Source organism: Pan paniscus, chromosome 21, assembly GCF_029289425.2.
Source record: "Pan paniscus chromosome 21, NHGRI_mPanPan1-v2.0_pri, whole genome shotgun sequence".
Classification (NCBI taxonomy): domain Eukaryota; kingdom Metazoa; phylum Chordata; class Mammalia; order Primates; family Hominidae; genus Pan; species Pan paniscus.
Genome location: NC_073270.2, coordinates 49,674,532 through 49,691,556, shown reverse-complemented (window position 1 = coordinate 49,691,556; position 17,025 = coordinate 49,674,532). Strand labels below are relative to the sequence as shown.

Sequence of the window (17,025 nt, the reverse complement as noted above, 5' to 3'; positions counted from 1 at the left end):
GAGCTGCCCAGAGAGAGGCTCAGCTGATAGGGGCAGCAGCCAACACTCTAAGCAGCTGACAGAATGTGTGCCTGGATCTGAGGAGGGACTAGGGTGACACGCAAGAGCATCCACTAATGGCTACGATCGTTTACTCATTAGAACGAATGCATGCAATGTTTACATCACACTAACAACAAGCCAGGCACTCTTAATTGAATGACAAACATCCATTCCTATAATCCTCACGACAACCTCATGAGGTAAGTTACTGAGGCTCCCATTTTACAGAAAAGGAGACTGAGGTCGAGGGAGGTTATGTAGCTTGCCCAAGGCCACACAGCTAGGAAGGGGTGGAATGAAGATTCAAACCCAGGAAGTTCAACTCCAGAGCCTACACTCTAATGAGAAGGCTGTACTCCTGCCAGGTCTTGCCCCGTTACCTCCCATAACATGGAGCTGGCCAGCTCCCAGCTCTCCCTAGAGGCTGGGATGCAGTCAGCAGTCTAGAGCCTCAGGTTGCCCTGCGCTGCCAATATTTGTATTTGACAATTATCTATCATCCAAGCAGTTGGGAACAAGTCCCAAAACTGATTCTTACCAAAGACAATTAACTAAAAGCCGCATGAGCGTACGTCGGGTTGCACTGTGGTGTGGGGGGAACGAGTGTGACTGAGACAATGAGCAGATGATGTGGAAGATATTTTCTCCCCAGCACTACAAAACAAGCCCTCAATCATGCCACAAAAGGCTCGTGTTGTCGGAAGGGAAATATGTCAACGACAGCGTTCGATCTTGGAGCGGTTCAAAAGGAAGAAGAAAAGAAATCTTTGAAATTGTAATTTGACCTAGAAAGGTTTTTCTAGGTCATCTGAACTTGGCACTTATGCCTCTAACCCCAAACCTAACACAGACAAAGTGCCAGGTTCACTTCCTTCTGTCAGTACCAGATAACACAGGAAATGGTATTTGTAAACACTGCTGATATATTTTTAAGCGCTGTCTCAACGTCGGCCTTTGGACTGGGAGCTGCCAGAACACTGGTGCAGCACAGCTCTGGAAGCAGGCAGATCTAGGTTCAAGTCCAGGCTCTCCACTAAGCTGCTGCATGGCAGTGGGCAGGGATCTTACCCCTCTCGTCCTCAGATTCCTCCCCTGGAGAACAGGAATGGAACAGGCAGGGTTTTGCATGCTACCTAGCAGTATGCAGAGAAAGGCCAGCTCCCCGCTTTCACCCCAGTTGCCTTCCCAGGCAGAGAGCCACCCCTCTGTTCTTGACTACTGAACCCTTCTGACCCAGATCTGGGCTGTCTCCTGGAGACCCAGGAGGGCAGTGGGGGGCTCTGTCCTAAGAGGCCTTTTCTCTCCCAGAAAACAGAAAACTGCACTCCAAGGCATGGCACGTGCCAATGAGTTATTCTAATTCATCTTCACTATGGACCCACTAAGATAATGAGGCCTCAGGGCTGGGAGGGCTTTAATCCTCTGGCTTCTGCAAATCCCACTGGGGAAACCAAGGCCAGGGCTGATGGATGGCCCACCGTTATTGGCAAGAGCATGTCCAGGGTTACAACCACCAAACTGTTGGGTCCTGTAAGCCTGCACCTCCAGAAGAAGCCAGATTTAGCCCAGTTACTGTCAAAAGCCCAAGGGCACGGTGAACATTCCTGTCTTCCCCAAGCCCTGACCTCAGCACCTACAATGTATCTGGCCATATGCCAGGTGCAGAGGGGCACTAGGGACCTAGAGCCAATTCCCAGGGAAGCTCAGGTCCATAGGGAAAATGGGTATCTGCATAATGACACCTGGAGGGGGGTGATAAAGCACTAAGGTGGAGATAGGCCAGGTGAGAGCAGTTGGTACGTACCTGTGAGGTAGTGGGTCCAGAGTGAGCAAAGGCTGGGCAGCCAGGTGGGGGGAAAACCAGTATGTGTGCTGGGGAAGGGGAAGAAGGGGTGTCTAGAAGTCACTGAGGTGGGCTACAGTACAGAATGTGAGGGAGAAAATCAACATCCACTAAAGAAAACAGGTGCATGTTTAAAGCAATATTCTTAAAGAAAGAGTAATGGAAGGATGCCCAATCTGGCCAGAGAGTGAAACATTCCGTGAAGCCACAATTAAAGCAGCAGTGTGGCAGTAACAGAAAACAAGAATTCTAAAATCAATGAAACAGAAGGAAAAGTACAATGTTGGACCCAACTAGGTATGGAAACGTATCAAGATTAAGGAGGGCATTTCAGAGGGAAGACCATGTAAAGACACAAGGGGAAGCTGTCCACCTGCAAGCCTAGGAGAGAGGCTGATATGATTTAGCTCTATGTCCCCACCCAAGTCTCCTGTCGAATTGTAATCCCCAATTTTGGAGGAGGGACATGGTGAGGTAATTGGATCTTGGGGGCGGATATCCCCCTTGCTGTTCTCGTGATAGTGAGTTCTCATGAGATCTGGTTGTTTGAAAGTGTGTAACGCTTCCCCACTTGCTCTGTCTCTCCTGCTGGCCATGTGAAGTGTACCTGCTTCCCTTTCACCTTCTGCCACGGTTGTAAGTTTTCTGAGACCTCCCCAGAAGCAGAAGCTTGTACAGCTCACAGAATCGTGAGCCAAATAAACCTCTTCACAAATTACCCAGTCTCAGGTATGTCTTTATAGAAGTGTAAGAACAAACTAATACAGAGGCCTCAGATGGAATCAACCCTGCCAACACCTTGATCTCATACTTCTGACCTCTAGCCCTGTGAGAAAATAAATATTTGTTGTTTAAGCCAAAAAAAAAAAAAAAAAGAGGGCATTTACTTTATGCCAGGTAACATGTGATGTGCTTTGCACATGATCTTCTGCTCAATCTTGACAACGGTCCTAGGAGGCAGATATCATCCAGTTTTACAGAGGAAAAAACAAGCCCAATTTAAGCAACGTGCTCATAGCTCACACAGAAAGTGGCAAAGCCAAAATCTTAATTCTGCTAAAGCTCACGCTTATAACAGCTACTGTATTTTGTCTCCTCTTTTGCAAACAAAGAGACAAGGGCTAATTATTTAATAAACAGAATGGGGACAAGAGGGTTATCCTGTCCCTATTTAGGAACACTGAACTAGATACCCACTGCAAGACACCCACCAAAATGCACTCCAAATGGATTAAAGAGTTAAACATAAAAAGTCATGTTACAGGGAAACAATCAGAAAACAGAACAGAATGTTTATCAGATCTGTGGAGCAGGATAACTTCTTCAGCCCTCGAAGCAATCACAGAGGAAGAGAGATTGACAGATTCAAATATATATGCATTAATATCTTCTGTGGAAGAAAACATAATAAAACCAAAGTGAAAAGGACATCAGACTAAGAAAATATCAGCACCAACTATAAGACAGTTAATATATACAAGGTAGAAATGGCTCAGTCAAATTAAACAGAAAGCAAGATGCCAACAGACAAAAAGACATGGGATTCAAACAAAAGTCACACAAGAGGCGATATCTTAAGAAACAAATATGGAAGGGAAAAAAGGGACACCTGATTCAATGGCAAGTGGGGAAATGCACATAAAATAAACTTACTGCAATGCAACTGGGATATTTCATACCACTGCTGACATGGGAAACGGGTTCCAGCCTAATGGAAGACAATATGGTGGCCACTCTTAGGCAGACACAGCTAGCCAGAGGCAGGGGATGAGCACTCAAGGGCTTAAAACAGTCTTGCTTAAAACAGCCTTTTACTCTGAGTGCTGGGGATGGTAAAGTGATATACAGAAAACACAGTCTTTTTTTTTTTTTTTTTTTTTTTTTTTTTTAAAGATAGAACCTTACTCTCACCCAGGCTGGAGTGCAGTGGCATGATCTCAGCTCACTGCAACCTCGGCCTCCTGGGTTCAAGCGATTCTCCTGCCTCAGCCTCCTGAGTAGCTGGAATTACAGGCATGCGCCACCATGCCCAACTAATTTTTGTATCTTTAGTAGAGATGGGGTTTCATCATGTTGGCCAGGCTGGTCTCGAACTCCTGACCTCAGGTGATCCACCCACCTCAGCCTGCCAAAGTGCTAGGACTGATTACAGGCCTGAGCCACTGCACCTGGTGGACACACAGTCTTTGTCCCGGAGCTCATGGTCTAGGGAAGGGGACAGGACCAGGAATCAGAATATGGGTGGGTGATAAGTAGATGGGAAGCCAGGTTCGTGGGGCCTAGACAAGGGCCTTGTAAAAAGACTTCACGGAAGAGGTGGCTTCTAAGCAGATCTACCCGCAGCATGCACAGAACTAGCCAGGCGAGGGCAGAGGCCAGTGGGAACAGCATTCGCCAAAGCCTGGGAGCTGGAGGGAAGGGCCCATTCATGGAATAGTAAGGCGGTGCAAGATAAGACAGAAAGGCAAGCAGGACCTTATCACAAGGGAGCTTCAAGGGCCACACTGGGGAGATGAGACTGAAACCCAGAATGTGAGCTGCACTTCAGAAACTGGCCTCTGGCTTCTGGGTGGAGAATGGGTTGCAGATGCTAACTAAGATGGGGAAACGGGAGTCTGAGCAGGGCTTGGGCAGGGAAGAAACACTGGCTAACACAATAATAAGTAAAACAGCGTGGCAGTGATTCAAAAATAGAAATTTATACTGATGGCTAGAATGAGAAGCAGGTTTGGAGCCAGAATAAAACCATGACAGCCCCAGCATGTTATGCAGAATACGGCCTTGAGAGTCTCAGAGATGAGTGAAAAGTGCCAAGGGCAAGGGATCACCCAGGAGTCAGAAAGGGGGTGACTCATGCAATTTGCAAACCCTAATTTCCTCTCCTTGGTCACACACTTCCTTCTGATTTCTTTCTTCTGATGATTCATTAAAAAAAAATTCTCCTTTTAAATTCACATCAGAAATGTCTGAGTACCTCGGCTCACCCTGCCCTAAGCTTTAACCCCTGCCCCTGAACCAGCAAAACCCAACATAACCCCAGGTGGCTAAGAAGACACTGGCTGCCAAGAAACCAGAAGCCAGCCAAGGGGAAACAACGGGTTTCAGGCTCTGCGATGGCTGCCAGAGGCCCCCATGGGCCCTCCTGTGACCCAGGAGGGTTTTCAGCAGCTACTCACATGCACAGATCCACAGCTCTCAGCCAGAACTCGTGCAGTTTCAGAATTTGTTTGAATTTCAGAAAAGTAATGAAGTGCAAATTCTGCAAATTATGCCATAGCTTCAGTGGAGCCTCAGGCAACACCTGCAATGGAACACATTCATATTTCTGCAGTGGAACATATGAATATTCACACAAGTGGGGTGAGTAAAGATTACAAAGAGCCTCGCGTCAGCTCAGGTCAGATTTTGGGGGCCAAACGAGTTTGCAGCATATTGACAAAACAACTTCTGGTTGCAGGGCTTTTTGGATTGCAGATAAGGCAGTTTCGAGCTGAATCAAGCACCAGGAGTCACGTGCTAGAAGGCTGTCCCTCTGTATGCCCATTTTACATAGGAAGAAACTGAGGCTTGGAAAGTTAAAGGAAATTGTGCAAGGTCTCATAGCTATTAAGTGGCTGAGCTGGGATCCAAACCCAGGTCTGATGTCTCTCCCCACACCCTCGTGGATCCTCCCAGAGGCTGAAACGGCAGGCAGAGCATTTAATGTGACAGAGAATGTAGACAGCACAGGGAGTGGGTCAAGGCCAGGTGCAATAGGAATGGGGCTGCCCAGGTGCCCAGAGAAATCAGTGGCACTCCTCCTCAGCTGGCCCCTGCCTGGTGTCTGTCCTCCAAGGCAGGTCCAGGAGCCTCCAGCCACCCTCAAAGGTCCAGAGCTCCCTCTGCCCACAGGACCCATCCTTCATCTTTCCGCAGAGGTTTGTTCGCTGAGTGCCCCCTTCATACCAGGTCCTGGGGGCTGAGACACAATGAGAAGCAAGGTAGACACAGTCCCAGCCCCTGCAGGCCTCAGAGTCCACCGCAGGAGGCAGGCAACAAACAAGCAAACACACAAAGGTGGTCACACATTGCATTGTGCTAAGTGCTGTGCAGCAAACACAGGAAGTGTGGAGACAGGGTCTCTCTGTAGAGGCAGCAATTAAACTGAGGGAGCCCAGAAGGGAGAGAAGGAGGCTGTCAGGCAACAAATAGTGGGTGGGAGCATTTAAGGCAGAGGGAGCAGCAATGCAAAGTCCCTGAGGTCCACAAGTAGAAGCTCTCACATGCAGGGAGAATAACAGGCAGGACACAGTAGGCAGAGGAGCGAGGCAAGGACATGATTTGGGGTCCTAGGGCCACCATAAGGCACTTGGATGTCATCCCAAATGGGAAGCCCTTGGAGAGTTCTTGCAGGGGAGTAACATGCTTTAATTTATAGTTTAAAAGATGACTCAGCTAGCCACGTGGAGGATGGATTCCATGAGGTTCCATTCTTTGAGTCTCAGCTTTCTCCTCTATAAAATGAATGCATGAGAAATCCTGTGAAAAGCATAGCTCAGGAGTGTCTGGCATAGAGTTGACTTCCAGAAGATGGGAGGACAAAGACAGTCTTCTAACCTAGTCACAAACCAGGAGAACCCAGTCATCAGTCATCCACAGTCGCCCCCCTGCTCAAAATCCTACTAGGCTCCTCTCTGTCCTCAAAACAAGATCCACCTCTTTCTCTTGGTCCTAAGGTCCTGCTTGACCTGGTCCCTGCTGATTTCTCCAGCCCCATCCTTCACCCTCCCACCATCTTCCACGGGGCCTCTACTCTCCCGCCAACTGAGCCACTCCTGGGGCATGCCAGGGCCCTTTCCCCAGAGACAAGTCCTTTACACTGACCTTGCCACCAGCCTGCCCTGCATTCCTACAGACATGGACACACACCAACCCGGATCAGCCCAAGCAATGAGAGGCTCAAAGAGTGGCTGAGAGTGTGCGTATACATGTTGGAGCATGTGGGTTGGGAGTGGAAGGACTATGTTAAGAGACACCTCTGCCTGTGCATGAACGTGATGACAGATAGGCACAAGGGGCGCCACAAGAGACAGGAGAAAGGGGTCAGTTCTGTCTGAGCAGACAGAGGAGGCTTCTATGCACTGGGTCTCAAATGATTTTCTGACTGAAGGTGATATATTAGTTTCCTAGGGCTGCTGTCACAAATCACCATAAACAGGTGACTTAAAACAACATAAATTATTCTCTTACAGTTCTGGAAAGCCAGAAGTCTAAAATCAGCCTCACTGGGCTAAAACCAAGGTGTCATCAGGGCTGGCTGGTCTGTAGGCTCTAGGAGAAAATCCATTTCCTTGCCTTTCCCTGTGTCTAGTGGCTGCTTGTGTTCCTTAGCTTGTGGTCCCTTCCTCCATCTTCATAGCACGTCACCCCAGTCTCTGCTTCCATCCTCATATCACCTTCTCCTGATTCTGCAACCCCTCCTCACTTATAAGGACCATTGTGATCCTATAGGGCCCACCCAGACAACCCATGGTACTCTCCCCATCCCAAGACCCTTAATCACATCTGCAGAGCCCCTTTTGCCATTTAAAGTAACATACACAGGTTTCAAAGATTAGGACCTAGCTATACTTAGGGGTCATTATTCAACCACCCACAGTGAGTCCCGTAAGTACTGACTGTGTCTCAGTCTGCCTATATGTCTGGAGAGGGCAGAGAGGGAAGTACCTGCTGTGGTAGACTTTACCACTGCTCTCCAATATCTGGCTCTCCTCTCCTTCCTGGCACAGAGGACACTACACCTCAGGCTCTCCTTACCATTTATTGGAGCTATGCGTCTAGTTTAGACCAACGGGTTATGAGCAGAAACAACGTGGGTCTCCTCTGGGTAGAAGTATAAAAAAGCAAACTTGAGATCTGCAGGCTCTCTCTAGAGGACCAGCAAGGTTCCAGATGGTCGAGACTTGACCAACCTACAGCCCTGAGTGATCTGTGGAGCAGAGCCCAACCCCTACTTCTCTGCTGATTGTCATGGAACACATAGTAAGAGCAAAAATAAGCCTTCCTTATGATAAGCAACTGAGATTCAGGGGGTTGTTACGGCAGCATAACCCTAACATGCTCAGTTAAGTTTAGGCCAGGGGCAGTGGCTCACACCTGTAATCCCAGAGTTTTGGGGGGCCAGGGCGAGAAGATAGCTGAGACTAGGAGTTTGACACCAGCCTGAGCAACATAGCAAGGCCCCGTCTCTTAGAAAAAAAAAATTACTTTTCTGCTGGGCACAGTGGCTCACGCCTGTAATTCCAGCACTTTGGGAGGCCGAGGCGGGCAGATCACGAGGTCAGGAGATCAAGACCATCCTGGCTAACATGGTGAAACTCCATCTCTACTAAAAATTAAAAAAAAAAATCAGCCGGGTGTGGTGGCACATGCCTGTAGTTCCAGCTATTCGGGAGGTCGAGACAGGAGAATCACTTGAACCCAGGAGGTGGAGGTTGCAGTGAGCCAAGATCGCACCACTGCACTCCAGCTTGGGCGACAGAGCGAGACTCGGCCTCAAAAAAACAAACAAACAAAAAATTATTTTTAATTAGCCAGGCATGGTGGTATGCACCTGTAGTCCTAATCAGGAGGCTAAGATGGGAGGATTGCTTGAGCCCAGGAGTTTGATGCTACAGTGAGCTATTATCATGCCACTGCACTAGAGCCTGGTTGACAGAGCAAGACCCTTTCTCTAAAAAAAAAAAAAAAAAAAAACAAAACAAACAAACAAACAAAAAAAACAACCCATAATAAGTTTAATAGTAATGGTCATTTGCTGATCATCTACCATGAGTCAGGCACTTTATCTATATTGCATGTAACCCTCATAATCAAAACCCAAGCAAGGTCAGAATTCACTACTTTTGTTTTGTTTTGAGGTGGAGTTTCATTTTTGTTGCCCAGGCTGGATTGCAATGGCATGATCTCAGCTCACTGCAACCTCCGCCTCCTGGGTTCGAGTGATTCTCCTGCCTCAGCCTCCCGAGTAGCTGGGATTACAGATGTGTGCCACCATACCCGGCTAATTTTTTTGTATTTTTAGTAGATACGGGGTTTCACCATGTTACCCAGGCTGGTCTTGAACTCCTGTACTCAAGTGATCCACCCGCCTCAGCCTCCCAAAGTGCTGGGATTACAAGCGTGAGCCACCGCACCGGCCTATCTACTCTATTTTAAAGGTAGAAAACTCAAATACAGAGAGGTAGACGTGAAGGCTATCTACCTAGGAAGTGGTGGAGCTGGGATTCAAACCCACAGCAATGTGGTTCCAAAGCCAAACTCTTAACTACTGCAAGGGTCCCTCCTGAAAGGGACCACAGGCTTCCAGACCCTTCTCTGGCCCCAGACAGCTATCGCCCTGAAGGTCAGCAGGGGCTTCTGGCCAATGCAGGTCAATCCTGGGGCCAGAATCCTTAATGACTACGTGAGCCCATCCCTGGGGCCTGGAGCCCAGAAACAAACCCCCCTCACCCCAAAATCTAGCCTGAACCTCTTCTGATTGCTGGGCTGGTTCTTACTCACGTACTCCTGCGTCCGTGCACCAAAAAAGTATTTGCTGTGCATCTACTTTGTGCCAGGCACTATTCTGGGATCCTGGGAGACAGCAGTGAACAAAGACCCCTGGAGTTTACGCTCTTGCATTGGAGACAGAAAACAATACACATAGTCATTAAGTGACTTACATGGTATATGGAAAGAAGAAAGAGTTGAGCAGGTGAGGGGTATTGGGAATGTGGAGATGGAGGGTATGCACGTTTAAACAGAGCAGTCAAGGTGGGCCTCATTGAGGAAGTGACAGTGGAGCCAAGACTGGAAGGAGGTGAGGGAGTGAGCCAAGTAGATGTGTTGGGGAGAGCATTCCAGGGCCCGACAGCCTGTGTACAGGCCCTAAGATGGGAGCTGCCGGCAGGTGTGACCTCGGTCAGCAAAGAGACCAGCAAAGACGGGCAGAGCAAGCAGTGGGGAGGGGGAGGGGAGGCCAGAGAGGCAACTGGGGATGGAGTGTGCCCCACAGATGGCACTGAGATTACCCCTCCCCAGAGAGAGGAAGCCAGCACTTTTTCCACCGGCCTTATCTGATGCTGTGGTTGGGGAGCCAGCGAGGGCAGGCGAGAGGGCTGCAGAGCTCGGCACATCCGAGGAACCTCAGCAGGGCCTCAGAGCCGCTGACATCCGCTTGGCCTGCGGCTTCTTCCTGTGGCTTCTGCATCTCAGGTTGCCCCGATGGCTGCTATTTTTGCTCCTGTTTGGGGTTCTGTGGTGGGCTCGTCTATGCATTGTTGAGTTTGCTCTGCTCAGAGCAGATGTGAGGGGTTAAACATTCCAAGTGTCTTTGGGAACACTTACAATCCAGCAAGTGGGAAAGAGGAGGATGTTTGTTATACATGTCATCTCGTCAATCCTCGTGACCCTCCAAGCAGAGAGGCTAGGTGGCTTGTCCAAGGTCACAGCCAAATCAAACCAGTTTGAGGATCCTATTCCAGTCTGTCTAGGTCTGAAGGCCCTTAATTTGCAGGGAGGTCTTTTGCATCTACTGCCTAAATTAACATTTCTGTGCTGTCTGGCCTTGCAGCACGTGTGAGAATAAAGGTGCATCATCGTGGGTGATGTCCTCCCAGAGCATCACAGCACTGATGGGGAGGACAATGACAGAAGCGGGCACAGGGAAGGGGACCCTGGCTCCGATAGTTGCGGCTAGACAGTGGGGGCAATCAGAGAAGGCTTCTGGAAAGCCGTGGATGTCGTGACCACACCTGCGAGAATAAACAGGAGTCCAAGGGGTAAAAGAAACATTCCGGACAAAGGGGTCTGAAAGTAAAATTAAGAGGCACAATAGCTTGGTCAGTGGGGAAGCGGATTTAGGAGGGGGCAGGACAGTGATTCTGAGGGAGGCAGAAGCTAGCTTGTGGACTGCAAAAAGTGAGATCAGACAGGTGCCCAGCTCCCCCAGGTGGGTATATTAAAGGTATCAGAACAGATCCAGCTGATTACAAAAGACAACCAACCACAGGCTTTAAGCAGGGAGGGATGTGCACATCAGGTGGTTCTCAGAGATCCCACTGGCTGCTGCGAGAAGAACAGACTAAGGAGGAAGGGTGGAGGCAGGGAGGCCTGGGAGGAGGCTCCTGCGGTCATCCCGGTGACAATAGTGAAGCGGGGAGAAGTCATTGCACTCTGAAGTTACAGCCAGCAGCAAGTGCAGTTGGATTAGATGCAAGGAGTAAGGCAGAGAAAGGGGTCATAGATGATCCCACATTTGTGGCCTAAGCCGAGGGGTGGACAGTCATATATAAAAAGTGGGCACAAAGTAGAAGGGGCATTTTGAGGTGAGGGAGGGTGTGAATCAGGAAAAGGGCCATTGAGAGTAACTGTTTCCTTCTAGATGAGCTCCTGGGGTGAGGACATGCAAATCAAAGCTGCCTTTCTACACCAATCCCCCCATGACTAGGGGGCTGCTGCTCCCATGGCCTCAATTGCTCTTCACAGCAAGGAAGACCCAGGGAGGTTAAGTGAGCTGCCTCAAGCCTCACAACTAGAAGTCAAGAGACCAAAGGCTGAAAATCCAGGTCCACCCAATTGCTACTCCAGGCTCATCTCAACACCCAACAGCAGGAGGTTCCCGAGGCCCTCCCTGGAAAATGGCTCCCCAGGCCCAGGAGAAGCTGGAGAATTCACTCCCCATCTCCCCATCTATATTTCATGCCTCCCTTTGCAACTGTCCAGATGTGTGAACATCTGCCAGGCCCCCTGGCTAGACAGAGATGGCAGCTCCTGGGCAGCCCTGGGCCTCCCAGTGGGCGACACAGAGGCTGCCCCAGCAGGCCCCGGGCCTCCCAGTGGGTGGCACAGAGGCTGCCCCAGCAGACCCCCAGCTGCCTCCACTGGAAACCTCGCCTCCCTGCCCCTGCTCCCAATTTCATTAATTACCGGTTTGTTCATGCACAAGGCAGCAGGGGAGAGTCATCAGGGATGTCGCCAGCTGAGGAAAGGAAATTAATTTCAAACATGAAGCTCATCCTGCTCTGGAGGCTCCCAAATACCCGATTTCCAACACAGTGGAAGAGCAGGGGTTGAAGCCATCAGCCTGGATTCTTCTTCTGAGGGAATCAAAGGTCCAAAGGGGATGAAGAACTAGCCCAAGATCACACAGCAATTACTAATGGCAGGAAAAGCCCTGCAACTCAGGCCTCCCACTTCTGCACACGTTCCTTCTTCCCATAAATATTCAGCAGGTGCCTGCCGTGTTTGGGCCCCTGTGTGCCAACAGACACCCTGGTTTCAGGCAAAAGCTCTCCAGGGCCTCTTCCCTCCCCAGGAGAACACGTTATTTACTGAGCACCAACAATGTACTTTACATATTTTATCCCACTTAGTCCTCCTAACAATGTCATTTTATAGGCAAGGAAGCTCTGACTGAGAGAGGTTGCTGTGCTGAGGTCACACAGCAAGTAAGGAACAGAGCCATGACTTAAAACAAGGTCCTAAACCTGGCTCAGCTTCTGTTCTCCAGGCAGGGAGCATGTGTGAGGGTGCAATTCTCAGCCACTCTCTCCCTTCCAAGACTCCTTTCCTTCCAGCACCTTCCTTCCCAGCCAGGGGCTCTCAGCAAACAGGTCGTCAGGTAGCAATCTGAATGCTGGCTTACTGGCTGGCTGTTTTCCCAGGGCCCCACCAACACAGTGCTGATGAGTGGTATTCAGTAAGTTGTTCAGGAAGTGTTAACACTAAAAGGATCGGTTGGTTCTCTTTCAAAATGGCCAGTCAGTCCTTGCCATGAACTCCTCTCCCAGTCAAGAACCCATGGAAGTGACCAGAAACACAAAGAATTCCTATTAGCCAGGGCTGTGAAACAGACGTGGCCCTCCCTTCAAGCTCCCCAAACAGATTCCAGAGCCTCTGATTCTTAAGCACAAGAAGAGAGCTCCCTGGATCATACACGCAGATGCACACAAACACATGCCATTGTGAGCCACGCCCTCCTCATGAGCTGAGCCGACATCCTAGGTCATTTGTTCATTCATTCATGCCTCATTAATGAGGTCCTTCCACACACCAGGCAAAGTGTTACACAGTGTGTGTGTGCACATGTGCAAGTGTGCATACATATACACATGAACACACGTAAATGCTTATACACACACACCATCATGACAACACAAGAAAGCAGGCATCAGTGTCCCCATTTTATGGATGAAGAGACAGAAAGCTCAAGGAACTTGCCCTATGTCACAGATTGTATTTGTGGCCGAGCTGAGATATGTAAGCAGTGCCTAACCCAGACCCCAGTACACAGTAGGTGCTCAATAGCTACATTCTGTGTCCAGCTGGCTCCTCAGGCTTCCCTTGCAGACCTGGGCCCACTGCCTCCTGCAGGCTTTCAGACCCAGAGTGGAGAAGGTGGAAACCATCCCAGGAGGCACAGAAGCTGGTGTTTCCTGGTCTCTCCCAGTTCACCCAGGATGTTCCAAATGACGGAAAGCGGACCTGAGCGGGAGCCTTCTTTTGCTGGGACACACATGCACGAAGCCGGATTTCAACAATGGCTGTGATAAATCAGAGCACCAGAAGAGGTCGGGCCTGCTGGTCTGCTGGGTGCAGCACCACCAACAGCAACAAGCCCCGCCCCCAACCCAGTCAACTCCCATCACCAAGATAGCCTCCCAGGCACAGCTGGGATGGCCCCTTCATGTTAGGTTTCTGCATTTGAAATCTCTGCCACCTATTAAGGGCATGTGTGTCCCCTTAAGTAGTTCCTTTCTCATTTGTTGCTGTCCTTTCTTCTACGAAAGTATGCTGCGTAGAGATCCCAACTGGTTATTTTTTAATGTCCTTACTTCACAAAAGGAAAAGGTGGCATTCACCAAATTTGGCAAGAAATTTTTATTGATTCCCCAAACTCCAAAATCCAGTGGAAGAGGCAGCTCGGGTATTCCTGGTGACGTCCTCAGCTGCTTCTCACCTGTCTTGCCTTCTTGGAAGGCCCCTGTCACTCTTCAGCCCAGGTATCTTCTGGGCTCCTCCCAAGCCATGGGCCATCCCCATTACTGCTCCCATTGTTTCCAGTCTGAATCAGCCAGAACCCCCAACCCACACCTGGCCAGGCCTACTGCAGGGTGTGCTGAATGAATGAATGAATGAGTGAATGAATGATCCTGAGCAACCTGGGCACCAAGGCCACAGCCTGACCCTGCTCTCCAGAGGACAGCCCAAACCGCCTCCAGAATTCCTCTCCAAGAAGGAGCTGCCAACTGCAGGCCTCCTGGCCCCTCTAAAGCATCTTCATTCCAGAATGTGACAAGCACCAGTCCAGGTCCCTGCCTGCCCCCATCCAGACATCACCTGTCTTCAGCCCACAGTGACGGCCTGACCACCTCCACCTCATGGGGCGGTGGGCACCCGCTGCTTACCTTCTGCGGAAACACACCTGCAATGCACCAGCGTCTTGCAAGTAGAAGGAGCCCGAGTCTCATTCCACAGAAGCCCAGGCAGCGAGAGAACGCGCCCGCGACAGCCTCTGTGCGAGTCTGCTGCATAATCAGCAGAGAAAGAGGAAAAAATGCCAGAAATAGCAAGCTTTATAAGCCCTCCTGACAACTCTTGGTCCTCTATTGGCTGGAGGCCCAGCACCCCCACCCCCCATCCCGTTCGTATAAGGTGAAATGGAAAAACCTGTTATTTAACCTCTTTTATCAAAATCCATCTCCTATTCCAATTTGGGCCTGCGTGTTCGGAGCTCCTGGTGGCGGTCTCCACGCCAGGTCTCGGGGAGCAGAAGGGGAGGCAGCCCCTAAGTACAGCGCGGCTCCACGTCATTTGTGGCTTAAGAGCCTTCCCCACTCACACACGCTGCCTTGGGAGGGGTGTTGCACTGGAAGAGTCTTCGGAAGGCAAATTGGCAGCACCTGTCAACGTGTGAAACTTGCATGCCCTTTCATTCAGCAATTAGACTTCTGAGCATCCATCCTGCAGAAATACCTGTACTCAGTGCATGGATGCATGCCCAAGGATGTTGCTTGTTACAGAGAGAATTAGAGACAGCTAAATGTCGAAAGCCAGGGTCTGGTTGAATACAATGAAATACTTCTGATGGAATGAGGAAGGTGTGTAGGTACTGACTTGGAACTGCCTGTGAGAAACAGTCAAGGACATGGTTCCATTTTTATAAAAACAATAACGGTGTATACGTATGTGTTTGAACATGCACTATAAAAGATACCAGGCTGTTAACAGCAGTTACACTAGGGAGGAGGAGATATTTTCAGTTGCTGCTTTTTTCTTTCTTGTTTCATTTTTTTTTCTTTACCACAAGCGTGTATTACATTTGTAATTTAAAACAAAAAAATAAGAACCTCCCCTGGTTCCTTTCCACTCTTCTGAAGCCATCAGGCCAAAGGCCAAGGTCACCCACCACAAGCCTTGATCAGGCTTGGGATAAAGCTGGCCCCGGGCACTAAGGATTAACCAGCAGTCTCTTATTAGCTTTCGCACAAATGCAGTTAAACTAGGGCTCCATGAAGAAGGCAGACTTTGAAATAAGACACAGCTGGGTTCGAATCCTAGCTCTGCCTGCTGGAATGGCTAACTTCCCTGAGCCTCAGTTTCTTCACCTGTAAAATGGGGATAATAGTACCTATTAAGTGTCATGTACTGTGCCAGGTGCTATTAAACTAATTTTAATTTTTTGGACATTTCAGTAGCAGCAAAGGCTGCTGAGGAAGCACCACAGAGCTGAGAGGATCCAGACTAAGCAGGAAGAGCTCTGGGGAATCATCCTATTCCTGAACACTTGTAACAATACTAAAGTAAGTGACAGAGAGAACGGCCTGGGAATAGCAAATTTCATGTGATAAAGGGGGCTGGTGCCCAGCGTGTCTGCAGGAGGAGGGAGAGGCTGGAAGGGGGATTACAAAAGGCTCCAGAAAGGAAAAAGTCTTGCTTCCCTGCCTCTGTACCTTTTTCATGCTGTTCCCTCTGCCTGGAATGCTCTTCCCCTGACCTTCACACAACTGACTGCTTCTCATCCTTCCAGCTCTGCTCAAAGATCTCCTTCTTCCCCAAAGAGAGCTCCTCTAATCTCACCTGCATCTGAATTACTTTGTCCATAGCACACTCCTGCAGCCAATGGCTTCTGTTCATGTGTTTGATGGCTTTTGTTTCTGTGTTTATTGTTCTTCTCTAGACTCTGAGCTTCTTGATGGTCAGGATCGTCTGTCTTGCTCATCTCTGGGTCCTGGCTCCCAGCATGGGGCCTGACACACAGTGCGTGCTCACCAGATAGAAAGTGCACACAACCCATAGATCCAAGGCACATGACACTCGTCTCAAGGCAAAAGAGAGGTGCATTTTGCACCGCGATACAAAGATGGATGAAAATTTCAGACATACCAAAGATTTAGAAACACACACACACACACAAAGCTGTAAGCATGCAAGAAGAAATTGTCCATGAATATTCATATAAGCTTAGGATGATAAAGAACTTTCTAGGCTCAAATTCGTGTGGACAAGGATATTTATTGCATCATTATTTATAAGAAGATGAAAATGACAATAAAGTCCATCGATAGAGGATTGGATAAATAAATCATGGCTCTCCATAGAATGGAATACTATGCGGCCTTGAAAATGATGGGCATTTGTTGATGTCGCAAGAAGCCATGTTGCTTGTTGAATGTTAAACTTGTTATTCAGAAACAAGAGATAAGTGAAAGGTATAATTGATTGTCAGAAAACACAAAGGTAAAAATCTTTCAAGTCTCATTTATTTATTCATTCACTGAAAAAACTTTTTTTTATTGTTCCCTCTTTCTCCTCCCTACTTCACATAGGTCATAATTCCAGAAGCTGGAGCAATGTGTGATCAGGACACTGCCCCTGTCCTCACAGGAAGCCCAGCTTACACACAGAGGTGAGTATAAGGAAGACAGTACTCACCGGTAAGGGTCTCAGGGTGGTCACCTGGGCGAGGGCCTCATGAAAAAGGTGTCAGTCAAGCCGAGATTTGGAGAAGGGGCAGAGTTTGAGTACACAGATAAGGAATGAGGCATTTTAAAAGGCAGAAGCTGGGTGATACCAGACAAGCACAGAAAGCCCCTGCATTCTTCATCAAACTCTTACTG

The 17,025-nt window shown here is 49.0% G+C and overlaps 1 protein-coding gene across 8 annotated transcripts in view; it reads right to left on the bottom strand.

Moving 5' to 3' along the window:
• The window catches only part of TOX2 (TOX high mobility group box family member 2), a 157,234-nt gene that overhangs the window by 110,811 nt on the left and 29,398 nt on the right, over window positions 1–17,025 (bottom strand). Inside the window, exon 1 of one of the 8 annotated variants that reach the window (XM_063601050.1) lies at window positions 14,588–14,607. The exons of 4 other annotated variants lie outside the window; for them this stretch is intronic. Coding sequence is in view for 1 of the 4 variants with exons in the window: in XM_003825912.5 (XP_003825960.2) it covers window positions 14,314–14,439 (126 nt within the window). In the remaining 3 variants the exon portion in view is untranslated. Of the gene's footprint in view, window positions 1–5,061; window positions 5,082–14,313; window positions 14,463–14,587; window positions 14,608–17,025 lie in introns of those variants that run through there. 3 more of the 8 variants (XM_003825912.5, XM_034947030.3, XM_008951304.4) reach the window with 3 other exon arrangements.